The sequence below is a fragment of the Xenopus laevis genome, chromosome 1S, assembly GCF_017654675.1.
Source record: "Xenopus laevis strain J_2021 chromosome 1S, Xenopus_laevis_v10.1, whole genome shotgun sequence".
NCBI lineage: Eukaryota > Metazoa > Chordata > Amphibia > Anura > Pipidae > Xenopus > Xenopus laevis.
The window spans coordinates 16,483,974-16,498,012 of record NC_054372.1 but is presented as its reverse complement, the minus strand read 5'-3'; the positions used below and the strand labels follow the sequence as shown (position 1 = coordinate 16,498,012).

The 14,039-nt window shown below is 41.2% G+C and overlaps 1 protein-coding gene across 1 annotated transcript in view; it reads right to left on the bottom strand.

Annotated features, from left to right (window-relative positions):
* Positions 1 to 1,875: 1,875 nt before the first annotated feature.
* The window catches only part of jakmip1.S (janus kinase and microtubule interacting protein 1 S homeolog), a 94,834-nt gene continuing 82,670 nt past the window's right edge, over positions 1,876 to 14,039 (bottom strand). The window contains exons 18-22 of the mRNA XM_041579400.1: positions 10,715 to 10,792; positions 8,904 to 9,107; positions 7,480 to 7,545; positions 4,884 to 4,928; positions 1,876 to 1,963 (exon numbers count right to left, since the gene is read on the bottom strand). Of these exons, the coding sequence (XP_041435334.1) occupies positions 1,931 to 1,963; positions 4,884 to 4,928; positions 7,480 to 7,545; positions 8,904 to 9,107; positions 10,715 to 10,792 (426 nt within the window). The 3' untranslated portion in view covers positions 1,876 to 1,930. The remainder of the gene's footprint in view (positions 1,964 to 4,883; positions 4,929 to 7,479; positions 7,546 to 8,903; positions 9,108 to 10,714; positions 10,793 to 14,039) is intronic.

The following is a 14,039-nucleotide window of genomic DNA, read 5'->3' as shown; positions in this document are numbered from 1 at the left end:
ATGAGAAGTGCATCCAATATTTAAAAAAAAATAGACACTATGGAGCAATGGGGCCTGACAACTTTGTGAGTCCAGTAAATTTGAAGGCCTTAGCTTTAGTCCCAGTGTGTTTTTTTTGTATTTTTATCAAGTCACCATTCATTAAAGCACAAAATCCCAGTGATACGTAATTATTAACATGAACATCAGAAGAGGCAAGCCCCTCTGATACTGGGGGTCCAGGGCTAATGTCTTCTTTGTTCTAAAACAGCCACTGGGGCACTTCATGAGCCAACTTGTATACATCACAATTAGGCACTGTGCTAAACACATTTGCCATAGGGCAGGTACAGAGCCTACATCCTTTGCTGCTCCCTAACTTGAACATCTAAATGACACAAATGTTAATGGGGCAGGTAAGGAGTGAGAGACCTATGTGCCTAACCCCTCCCGCCGCTCATGAATTTAGTGTTGACGAATGCAGAGAGCCTTGGACAGTAACGTAAATAGAGTGCGCCGGACCCCCTGCAAAAAAAATCTTCAGAGGGACCTGGCGCACTCCGATCCCCATCCTCCCTCCCACTGCATCTGTCCTGCCTCCACCTTGCCCTGACTCCACCCACTTCCTGTCCCACCTCTGTCCTACCTCCCCCTTGCCTGACTCCCCCCATTCCTGTCCCCCTTCCTGCCGCAGGTAAGAGACCAGCTGGGAAAGAGGGTTTTATTTAATTAGCTATAGAGGAAGCAGACCCCACGGCCCGGGCCCCCCTGTTCCCCAGACCTGCGACTGTGGGGGTCTGCTTCCTCTATAGTTATTCCACTGGCCTTGGAGAATCAAGAATTGTGCAAATTTTGGGAGTGAGGAGGGACAATTGTGCCTGCACTTTGCACACTGCCTTCTAGAAAGTAAATTAGCCCTTACATGTGTGTGGAGTAGGAGGAGGAGGGTGAAATAACTGGTTATTCTATTCTATTCTATTCTAGTAACCCATAGCAACCAATTATTAGATAGGATTTGCTGGTCTGCTAAAATGTGTGCATCTTACAAGTTGCCAGGCTAGGATCAAACCTAACCCATTTACTGCATTATCTCCTATTGACAGGTTTCTCAATACTGGAAATAATATTCCAGCTTCTGTTGCATGCAGCTCTCTATTGTGTTTCCTTGGACAGGTGGGAGAATAATCTCCACGTTTACCTGAACTCTATTCATAACACAGAGGCTTGGAAAAATGTTTATATATAAAAATGTCGTGGACCAACTGGAACACTCTCAATGATGAAGCTTCAGTCCTGTCCATTTGCTAGTGGACTGGGGTAATTAGAAAGGATTGTGTTAAGGGTTGCCACCCGGGGACCAGTATCTGGGGGAGTCAATTACATTCACGTTACTCTGGCATATTTCATGTTAAGTGGAATTGTTTGGAGTAGCACTGAACCACCCAGCAGTGGCAAGGCCCAATTGTGGGACATCATAAGTAGAACGTACAACTGTAGGCCAATGTCAAAATACCAGTGTGTTATACAAACTTAAGATACAAACAGATGAGGTGCGGCATGAAACAAATCCATACAGCAATATATACCCTATTAATAAACAGAATTTGCACCAACTTTACACAACACAATGCAGAGCTGGGGCTTTTAATCAGTGTGAAATTAATTTTTTTTTTATAGGAGTGATGTCACAATGAACAGGCTGTGCTTCTTTTACTTCAGCTGTACTGCATTTCATATAAAAAAAACTCACAGTGCTTAAACTTTTTTTTATTTTCCATGTTTTCATAGATATTTTAGAGTCTCTCATAGCAGGATTGTTTCTGTACAAGTGTTAAGTCAATTTTAAAGCGAAATCATTACAAAACTGATAATATTTAATCATCTGGCGCTTTTGGCCCAGTCCAGTAATTAAAAATAAATGGTGTGTCCCATTTTGGCAGTTGCAGAAGAGTCAGATGTGCATCCCATGTGCTCTTTTCAAACCCTAAAAATCAAAGAGAATATTTAGTCAAAGCATTCTAGGGTTGCTAACTGCATGACAACACATTTACATGATATGATACATTTAGATTTCTATAATGAACTATTCAGGGTCGGATTTGGCCAGCAGGGCACAGGGAAAAAACCTGGTGGGTCCCGGCCCTCGTGGGCCCCGCAAGCCCAGAGCCACTAATTGCATTGAACTTTGCCGCTGCCCCTGGCCCAGACGCAGAGCTGAATAAAAGGTACGGGGAGGGAGAAAAGGAATGGGTGGAGAGAAAAGGTACAGGTGGGGAGAAAAGCTATGGGCGGAGAGAAAAGGTACGGGTGGAGAGAAAAGGTACAGGTGGGGAGAAAAGCTATGGGCGGAGAGAAAAGGTACGGGTGGAGAGAAAAGGTACAGGTGGGGAGAAAAGCTATGGGCGGAGAGAAAAGGTACGGGTGGAGAGAAAAGGTACAGGTGGGGAGAAAAGCTATGGGCGGAGAGAAAAGGTACGGGTGGAGAGAAAAGGTACAGGTGGGGAGAAAAGCTATGGGCGGAGAGAAAAGGTACGGGTGGAGAGAAAAGGTAAGGGCGGGGAGAAAAGGTAAGGGCGGGGAGAAAAGGTATGGAGAAAAAGATATGGGTGGGGAGAAAAGGTACAGGCAGGGAGAAAAGGCATGGGTGGGGAGAAAAGGTACAGGCGGAGAGAATAGGTAAAGGTGGGGAGAAAACGTTATGGGCGGGGAGAAAACGGTATGGGCGGGGAGAAAATGTTGGGTGGGTAGAAAAGGGTATGGGCGGCGAGAAAAGGTATAGGTGGAGAGAAAAGGTATCTGTGGCTGGGGGGGGCTGGAGACAGCAGCTCCAATGGGCCAAGGGCCCCCCTGTCCGACGCTGGAACTATTTTATCAGGAATAGAAACAGGGATGTGGATATTCCTTTATCAATACTTCCAACTCACTTTCATTTGCTTCAACCTAACTTACAGTGATTGTTTATTAGTTCCAATGCCGTTGCCAATAGCCAGAAATTACCTTGATTAGTCTACAACTAGTAAGGAAATGAAACAAAGGATATGACTGGCTGCTTTGGTTAACTGCACTGGTTCAATAAAACACAAATATCAATATTTCCCAAACAAATGATGGCGGGGGTGGCCCTCTAAGCATTAAGACCCACTAAAGAGAAAATTGAGGGTGTTGTTTATTTACAGTCTTGTATAACAATAGAACTATAGAAGAGTGAACATGATGACTATTGTTTCACATATTTGTAACCTCTATGAGCTAAAGGGGGTCTGAAAAATTTTGACCGCACAGTGGTACCCAGAACCAAATAACTCTAAAGACCGAGTGCAACGGGTGTTTTGTCCCATTACAGTTCTCAGCCCCCCCCCCAATTTATGTTAAACTGGGTTCATTCGGACTTTGCATGAGTTGGCTGAGCAGAAACTTCACTGACAGAAGAATCACCTAGGTCCATGTATGTGATCTGCAGTCAATAGCATTCAGATCACCTGGATTAGTCTCGCCATATAAGTGGTGAACTTCCACTTGTGCTTCAACATGGTCGAACTGCTGATCTTCCATCATACCTATGGCCAGTGTAAAGCAGTGCAACGAATGTATGTTTCACAATTAGCTAGTATACTGGATTATTTAGTACCAATTATGACCAATTACTGGAAAATTGGCTAAATGAAAATATAAATAGATTAAGTACACTGGATCCATGGACTGGTCCGATTGCCATCTTGGCGTCCGGAAGGAAATTTTTCCCCCTCTGAGGCAAATTGGAGAGGGTTCATATGGGTTTTTTGCCTTCCTCTGGATCAACTGACAGATAGGCAGGTTATATACAGTATAAACTTGATGGTGGACATGTATCTCTTTTCAACCTAACGTACAATGTTAATTTTCACAGCATGTGGCAGCATCCCTAAGATTGGTCCTAAAAGTAATTTCCCTAGGAAGATTCCAGACAGAGGAGGCCCAGAAACCTATATATGGGGTTGGAGAACAAGAGCCTCTTTGGTCTAATTAGGTAATTAGTAATTAGGTAATTAGTACAGATGTTTGAACTTTTATGGTTGCCCCCTTAAAAGTTCACCCACTTTGGTGAAACCCCCAATAGCACGAGGAAGGCAGATCAGTAAGATGATGACAACGTCTCCTTTGAAAATGTTTCTTCCTTGTATTGTGGTATGGCCAATATTTGTATTTTTTTTCCCTATGATATTCTGAAATATCATTTACACAAAAAGTTAGATATCTTAGTATATACTTCATGGTCATTGATGTCCAACCTACAGCCAATAATAAACTACAATTCCCAGCATCCCACCATTCTCTGGCACCATTTGTTGCATGCTAAACATGGCTTTAGCAGTTGGAGGGAGCGTAATATTGACTACAGTGTATTAAAGGGCATGTAAAGGCAAAAAAATAAAATCCCACTTTTATTTTCTTTAATGAAAAAGAAACCTATCTCCAATATACTCTAATTAAAAAATGTGTACCGTTTTTTTAAGAAACCTGACTGTATGCAGTGAAATTCTCCCTACATTTACTGCTGTGGATAGGAATTGTCAGATGGTCCCTAACTGCTGAGCAGGGAAACAATCATACTTATGAACAGCAGGGGGAACTCAAGAACTCAAGCAGCTTTATTTATGACGATCCCTAAGCAGCCCAGACCACATTGAGCATGTGCACAGTCTTAGTCTTGCAAAGATGTTTAACAAAGTTACAAGATGGTGACCCCCTGTAGCCAAATTTGAAAGCATAAACTATTTGTTTGATTAGGCTTGCGGTGCAGTAAGTTCATGTTTATATTTAGTATACAAAATACAACATTTCTAGCCTTATTCTATTTTAGACTTTACATGCCCTTTAAGTGATAGGAATTTATACCAAACACACGCAGAATAACAAATACAAACCATGTATCTCTGCTGGAATTGATCATCAAGGCCACAGAATGAATGCTAGTGAGAAAAACAAAAAAAGGAACAAAAACTATAAAATAAGATACAAAACAAAACAGAAAGAAGAAAAGAAGAAATGCTGTGAGCGGTTTGTATATGAACTGGTACACAGAAGAATGTCTTGCATAGAACCAAAGAGCAGTGCCCTGGTGTGCATGCTACTGGACAGAATTCCTGCTTATTGTACAGACAAACTTTTCTGTTCAGGTTTTTTACATAAAAGCCTTTTGTTGTACAGCACAAAGAATCTCACCTCTGTCTAACCAATAGAAACTCTAACCTTGGGAATCAGTGATCTGGACGCAATGTTGAAAACCTCATAGACTTACTAGCTCCTTCCATCCTCTACTCCCTTTCATTTTATATAATTATATTTCATTCTCTACATTCTTCCATGTTTTACTCTTTCAATTCCAACAGTATATTTCATTCTCTACTGCCTTCACTTATCTATTTGCTTTTTTATATTACTGCATTTGATTCTCTACAACATTCAGTTTCAGAATTCTCCCATTCTCTACTCTCTTCCATTATGTCACCTCTTCTATTCTCTGCTCTCTTACTACTGATCTACTACTACTACTACTACATTCCCTTCTCTGTTACCCCTCAGTTTCTACTACATCACATTCTTTACTCCCTTCCATTATTCACCTTTTCCATTCCCTACTCACTTCATTTTCTACTTCTGCATCCCCTTCTCTTCTTCCTTCCACAATTTGGTATTCTGTTCCATTCATCTTTCTTAATTGAACTACCCTCTTTCATGCATTGTTACTATTGTCCTTTTTTATTCCTCCCCCTCCTATAACATACTTTTTCCATACTATGCTATCCTTTACATTCTCTATTGCCCTTCAGTATATGGTCAGTACATTAGTTCTGCCTTCTATTGTCTACACCAGTGATCCCCAACCAGTGACTCAGGTGCAACCCCTTGGATGTTGCTCCCAGTGGCCTCAAAGCAGGGGCTTATTTTTCAATTCCATGCATGGAGGCAAGTGTTGGTTGCATAAAAACCAGGTCTATGTCCAATCAGAGCCTCCTGTAGGTTGCCAGTCCACATAGGGGCTACCAATAGGCAATCACAGCCCATAATTTGGCACCCCCAGGAACTATTTTCATGCTATCGTTGCTCTCCAATAGTAATGAGTAGTGATGGCGAAACTCCGGAAAAAAATTGCGAAACACAAGTCAATGTGTGTCTGAAAATTTTTGACGCACGACAATTTTTATGCACATGACAATTTCACAAAAAAAATTACACATGGCAGAATTTCGCTGCAAATCCATGGCTGGCAAATAAATTCACTCATCACTACTCTCCAACTCTTTTAACATTTGAATGTGGCTCACAGGTAAAAAAAAAGGTTGGGGATCCCTGGTCTACACCATTCCATTCTTTGGAATTTTTTTTGATTTTTCTGCCCTCCCATTTACCCATCACATTCTCTACTGTACCTTCATGTTCATCTCTACACTGTGACTACTTCTATATACACCATACCATTCTCTAACCTCTTCAGTTCTTGACGCCCCCATTCACTACTCCCTTCCATCCTATACTTCCACCCCAACCATTTTCAACCCATTTCAACCTATTCTCTATACCCTTTATTGCACACGGACTAAACATGCACCCACTTCATTTGCAGATTTGTGAACAACCAAACTTCATTTACTTTTTGTGAATTAGCTCTCAATTTATAGTACAGGTATGGAGCCTGTTATCCAGAATGCTCGGGACCTGGGGTTTTCCGGATAACTGATCTTTCTGTAGTTTGGATCTTCACACCTTAAGTCTACTAGAAAATCATGTAAACATTAAATGAGCCCAATCAGCTGGTTTTGCTTCCAATAAGGATTAATTATATCTTAGCTGGGATCAAGTACAAGCTACTGTTTTATTTTTATGGAGAAAATGGAAATAGAAAAATTGCAATATTTAGATAAAATGGAGTCTATGGGAGACAGCCTTTCTGTATTTCTGAGCTTTCTGGATAATGGGTTTCTGGATAATGGATCCCATACCTGTACATACAATTACACATAAATGACATTATAAAGTTGCAAAATTTGCTCCAGGTCTAGTTACCAATAGCATTTGTAGATGTTTGTAATTTTAAATATAGAATAAATCTTTCTATAGAGCCATATTACATTGTTTATCTCACTCAGAATTCATATATAATTCATATATAATGCACATTTCCTTAATAGGATTATAATCGGCACAGCCATGAATGAGTAATTGTGTTTTTCATTTGCTAAGGAGACAGATTTGGGAGCCCCATTCTTTATGAACGAAGCCATAGGTTTGTGCTGCTGTAATGTTTGGCCCTAATACCTCAACTGATTGATTTCAGTAACCTGATAAAGGGATTCTCATCTTCCCCTGACCCAGCTCAGCATTTATTTGTACGGTCAGTGCACAGAATACTGATGCACCCCTTCCCTTCATTACATACTGTACAATACACACTGATTTTCTGACTATGAATACATAACTGTGGCTTCCCATACTCAACAGGAATTAGTAGAAATCACTTACCTTTTCTTCTAGCTGTTTAAGTTGCCTTTTCTGAAATTCTATTTTGTCTTCAAGTTCCCAGATTCTCTGTGTGAACAGGAAATTTTTCTATCACCCAATTTCACTTATTTTATATCACTAATTTCAATTAGTTCAACGCTTCTTTGCAAAGACTGAGGCCAAGGTAGGGCATGCGGCAGGGTTAGAGGATCAATATTCTCAACACTCTTCATTGGATTACAAAAAGGCAACTGCTATGGTTTTTCTCTTTACACCTTCTCCCCGGGAACATTCTACCATCACCAATAGATGCAACTCTGAGCTTCTTTTGCTCTTTAGAATGTAGGGTATAAGGGTAAGGCCACACTGGGCGTTTTGGGGAGATTTGGTCGCCTGGCAACTAATCGCCTCGTCTTTGCGTCGACCAATCTCCCCAAACGCCTTCCCTCACTCTGCGCCAGCTAAAATGATAAAACACCGGCGCTAATCACACGCAGCGGTTCGTTTTCCGAAGTCGCTAGGGCGATCTCCCCAAAATGCCCAGTGTGACTTTACCCTAAAGAGATGCACCTATTATTGTATTCTACAAACATAATTATCTCCATAGCCTCATATGAGCATTAATTCATTTAATCCTAAACATTTGTATATAGCACCAATGCTAGTAAAACAGTCCCATGGTGATCTCGATTAAGGCATAGTATTGAATTTCCATTTTGGGAGAAGGGAAGAAGGGAAGAAAAAGTCTTTTACGCTCAACTGATATTTTGATAAAATTAAAGGATACTGTCAAGTTAATAGTGCTGCTCCAGCAGAATTCTGCACTGAAATCCATTTCTCAAAAGAGCAAACAGATTTTTTAATTTTGAAATCTGACATGGGGCTAGACATATTGTCAGTTTCCCAGTTGCCCCCAATCATGTGACTTGTGCTCTGATAATCTTCAGTCACTCTTTACTGCAAGTTGGGTTGATATCACCCCTCTCCCTTCCCCCCACCCAGCAGCCCAACAACAGATCAATGGGAAGGTAACCAGATAACAGCTCCCTAACGCAAGATAACAGCTGCCTGGTAGGAGAAACAACAGCCTGCCAGAAAGCAGTTCCATTCTAAAGTGCTGGCTCTTTCTGAAATCACATGACCAGACAAAATGACTTGAGATGCACCTACACACCAATATTACAACTAAAAAAAATACACTTGCTGGTTCAGGAATTAAATTTTATAGTAGAGTGAATTATTTGCAGTGTAAACAGTGTAATTTAGAAATAAAAAAATACATCATAAAAATCATGACAGGATCCCTTTAAAGTGGTTTAAACTAGAACTACTCCTAATAAAAGTCTATACTGACTAGAGCCCTCCATCATAATGGGCAGCCCATTAAGGGGTTGGTATTAGTTGTAAATAAGTGGACCTAATATATGCCAAGACATAAAGTGCACCTGCTGCGCCTGCTGTAAAAGCTCCATGCGCTCATGTAGGATCTGACTGTCAAACTCCCGGCTTTGTCTCAGGATCTGCCTTCGCAGCTTCTCCACTGCCGTCCGCAAGTCTTCCCTCTGGGTCTCGTTTAAGCATTCGCTGACCCTCCTCCCCGGATCCTGCTGCAAAGCGTTGTATAAAGTTGCTTCTAATTCCTGGATTTTCTAGCACAAGTCACACCATCCACAAGCGATTGTGCATTTTGGAGAGAGAAAAAAGAAAACATAAGGACAAATTAGAATAAAGGAATTAGGGATGCACTGAATCCAGGATTCGGTTCGGGATTCTGCCTTTTTTAGCAGGATTCAGATTCGCCCGAATCCTTCTGCCAGGCCGAACCGATTCCGAATCCTAATTTACATTTGCAAATTAGGGGCGGGAGGGAAATTACAAGACTTTTTGTCACAAAACAAGGAAGTAAAAAATGTTTTCCACTTCCCACTCCTAATTTCCATATGCAAATTAGGATTCAGATTCAGTTCGATATTCGGCTGAATATTTTGTGAAGGATTCGGGGGTTCGGCCGAATCCAAAATAGTGGATTTGGTGCATCCCTAATAGGAATATCAATTACCTTGTAGGCAAACATTTGCCACAGTGTAGATATCACAGTAAACCCTTTACCGAGTTACTTTAGATTTGAGGGCAAAGGTTGTATAGTAATGTCCATGTTTGTGTATTAAAGTCACAAAATCATCAAAAGGTAAAATCTTTGCTAATGTAGGAAAACACAATAAGATTGTGATATTGATGTGCTCTGAAAATGAAGCTAGTGAGCAATCGTTTCTCTGCTCAAGCTGAGCAACATCTCAAGAAGTTCCTCTTCTCACTAATTTGATTTTCAGTTGACTGTGGCAAATATTGTGAGAACTAGAAAAAAAAGCATTATGTCGAATGCAAATTACATTACCGTCTGACAATTCCTATCCACAGCAGTAAATGAAGGGAGAATTTCACTGCATACAGTCAGGTTTCTTATAAAAACGGTACACATTTTTTAATTAAAGTATATTGGAGATAGGTTTCTTTTTCATTAAAGAAAAAATAAAGTAAAAATTGTATTTCATTTTTTTGCGTTTACATGCCCTTTAAAGCAGTGAAATTCTCCCTTCATTTACTGCTGTGGATAGGAATTGTCAGACAGTCCCTAACTGCTGAGCAGGGAAACAATCATATTTATGAACAGCAGGGGGAGCCCCCGCCTTACTTCCCAGCCATGCAGAACTCAAGCAGCTTTGTTTATGACGATCCCTAAGCAGCCCAGACCACACTGAGCATGTGCACAGTCTTAGTCTTGCAAAGATGTATAACAAAGTTACAAGATGGTGACCCCCTGTAGCCAACTTTGAAAGCATAAATTATTTGTTTGATTAGGCTTGTGGTGCAGTAAGTTCATGTTTATATTTAGTATACAAATTACAGCATTTCTAGCCTTATTCTATTTTAGACTTTACATGCCCTTTAAAAACATGGCAGAGGTTGACCAGGAGGTTGATTGTGATCATAAAAATAATAATATAAGAGGGGAAAGTTTGCTACAGGTCTAGACTCCTATAGCAACAAATCAGCAGGTAACATTTACTGAATGCAAACATGTGATTGGTTCCTATGGGTTACTAGACCTAAGCAGACACCTATTGGCATATTGGCTCATATGCTGCACCAGGCATATTCCTATAAATAAAAGTATTGCATCAGTGAATATACATTACTTAGCTTCTGGCAGAGATTCTAGGATCTATCAGTTTGTGAAGCAGTTAAAAAGACCTACCATATGGGCTTGATCAAGTGCTTGCTTCCGGTAGTCCAGTTCATCTTCTAAGTAGCCTTTCTGTTTGCTGAAGAGTTCCTGGGAGTAAGAAAGAGCTGAGAGGTAAATTTTCTACACATAGAGTCCTAGAGACTAGCGCAAATTTGGCAGCATGACGTCATTTTGTTACTTAGCCGATTTACTAACGGGTGCTGGTGTAAAATTCTAGGGTTGCACCGAATCCAGGATTCGGTTCAGGATTCGGCCTTTTTCAGCAGGATTCGGATTCGGCCTAATCCTTCTGCGAGGCCAAACCGAATCCGAATTTGCATATGCCAATTAGGGGCGGGGAGGTAAATTGTGTGACTTATTGTCACAAAACAAGGAAGTAAAACACGTTTTCCCCCTTCCCACCCCTAATTTGCATATTCAAATTAGGATTCGGATTCGTTCGGCTTTCGCCAAGGATTCGGGGGTTCTGCCGAATCCAAAAAAGTGGATTCGGTGCATCAATAGTAAATTCGCTAGAGAAGTGGATGTATTCTAGCGCTACATCGCTCCCTAACGCCAGACGAAGTTGAGCTATGGCGAAGGGACGTAATACATCTACGCTAATTAACTAACTTGCGGATTTTACTGAACGTTACCTCTTGCGCCAGACTTGCCTTCACCACCTCAGACCAGGCAAGGGGAATAGCAAAATAACAACTCCATTTTATTTTATGAAGCTTTCCCAGGCTTGTGTAGTGTAATGTATTTGCTGCTACATATACGTCCATTGTACTTTAACTTGGCGCCATATGCAAATTAGGCATCGATAGCGTAACTTCGCTTTGCTTGACGAATTAATGGTAGCGCAACTTCGCTACCTTTCGCCTCCGTGATTTTAGTGAATTAGTGAATTAGCAGCGCCCTGGTGAAATTTCGCCTGGCGAAGTGCGGCGAAGTCAACACTGGTGCAACTTCGGAGGTAAGTAAATTTGCCCCAATCAGTTTACCTGCAGTGTTCCCCATGAAGTTCTTCTGGTGACCCACATCACTGGGGAACACAACAGGGAACTTTTGAACTCTTAAGAGTCTGTCACACAGAAAAATACTAAACTATCTATATTTCCAATGCCCTTCTCTTTATAATTCTTCTTCGTTATTCAGTTTCTGGAAGCAAATAAAGCCCCTTACTTGCTGTATATTCCCTTCGGTTCTATATAACAGTAACAGTAAAGACGCTGCTGCTCTAAATACACCTAATGATGAGGCCCCTTCTCTGGTACGAGATCAGCACTTGGGTATTACAGAAGCTGTAACGCACCAATACAAGTCTCTGGAAATGGGTAAGTTTAAGCATTTGTGTGTATCCCAATAGATTATGGCCCAAGGACTCCAGAATGGAAAACATACTACAGGGTATAGGTTGCACTATCTTTAGTGTTAAACATCATACACTTAAAGGGGATCTGTCACCAAGACAGTATAATAAAAGTCCTTTTCAAATTAAAAATTAAACCCACTTTTTTTTTTAAATAACAGATCCATATTTAGATGTCACTGCACTCCTCACCACCTTTGGGGTACATTTATCAAGGAGTGAAGTTAGAGATCGCCACAGTGAAATTCCGCCACTCTCCATTCATATTAATGGGATTTTTAAAAGAGTATTTATCAATGGGTGAAAGTGAGAGTTCATCCTTTGATAAATATGCCTTTCAAAATCCCATAGAATTGAATGGAGAGTGGCGGAATTTCACTCTAGAGGACTGTGGCGATCTCTAACTTCACTTTTTAATAAATATACCCCAATGTGTATGTAGTCAGTGCATGGTCATAGTTCAGGTCCCTAGGGTTGCCACCTATATGTCTGGGTGAGACCGGACGGGGGGGCGGGTCCGTGATGTCAGTGGGCATGTCTGTGATGTCAGTGGGCGGACCGTGGCGTCAGTGGGCGGACCTGTGACATCAGTGGGCGGGGGTTATGCTGCGGCGATCAGCGATTGGCCGATCGCGGTGTCAATCAAGGGAATCCCGCCCGGTTTTCCTTATTTGGAAAACCAGGAAGGAAGTATAGACCCGGGCAGCCCCTCAAAATACCAGGCTGTCCGGGTCAAAACCAGACAGGTGGCAACCCTACAGGTCCCCTATTCTGGCGCATAAACAGGATTGTGGGATGACACAAAGCTTGCCTTGGTAACTGTATCCACAAATCGCCATTTTAATAATTACTTTTTTTAGTGTAAGTAAAGTTCATTTTGTTTGATGAACACAACTGAAAAGAATTTGGAATTATTGCTAAGGGTAGGACTCCACGGGCGATTTCACCTGCGATACCTTCCGTTCCGACGTGATAAGACTAATCGCAGGCGTCACGTTGTATGCGCCGAATCTAATGTAAGTAATACAAATGTCGCACGTAGAAACTGATTGTATCCGCCACGACTGTCAGATGAAGAAGCAACATGCAGCGCTCGCATCCGACAGTTGTCTCCGGTGCAATCAGCTTCTACGTGCGACATTTGTATTACTTACATTAGATGCGGCTCATCCATTGTAACGCCTGCGATTAGTGTCATCGCGTCGGAACAGAAGGAATCGCAGGTAAAATCGCCAGCTGAGTTCTATGCTTAGGGTGACAGGTCCCCTTTAATATTGAAGTAAACAGTATAAAATAAAGTACAGGTTTACCAGATTGCTTGAAAAAAGGGCACATCTACAAAAGACAGCTAGAAGGGCTACACGGAATAAAATCTAATTTAAAGGATCTGTAACACCAAAAACTTAAAGTGTTTTAAAGTAATGAAAATATCATGTAGTGTTCCCTTCACTGGTAAAACTGATGTGTTTGCTTCAGAAACACTACTATAGTTCATATAAACAAGCATATGGTGGAAATTTAAAAAAGGCTATAAGGCAAAGGTTAAATAGTGGATAACAGATAACATTATGCTCTACAGAGCTTATCTGCTGTGTAACCAGTGCCCTTTCTCCTTTGAATGGCTGCCCCCATGGCTACACAGCAGCTTGTTTATATAAACTATAGTAGTACTTATCTGTTATCTACTGTGTATCCTGTGCTTGAATGGCTGCCCCCATGGCTACACAGCAGCTTGTTTATATAAACTATAGTAGTACTTATCTGTTATCTACTGTGTATCCTGTGCTTGAATGGCTGCCCCCATGGCTACACAGCAGCTTGTTTATATAAACTATAGTAGTACTTATCTGTTATCTACTGTGTATCCTGTGCTTGAATGGCTGCCCCCATTGCTACACAACAGCTTGTTTATATAAACTATAGTAGTACTTATCTGTTATCTACTGTGTATCCTGTGCTTGAATGTCTGTCCCCATGGCT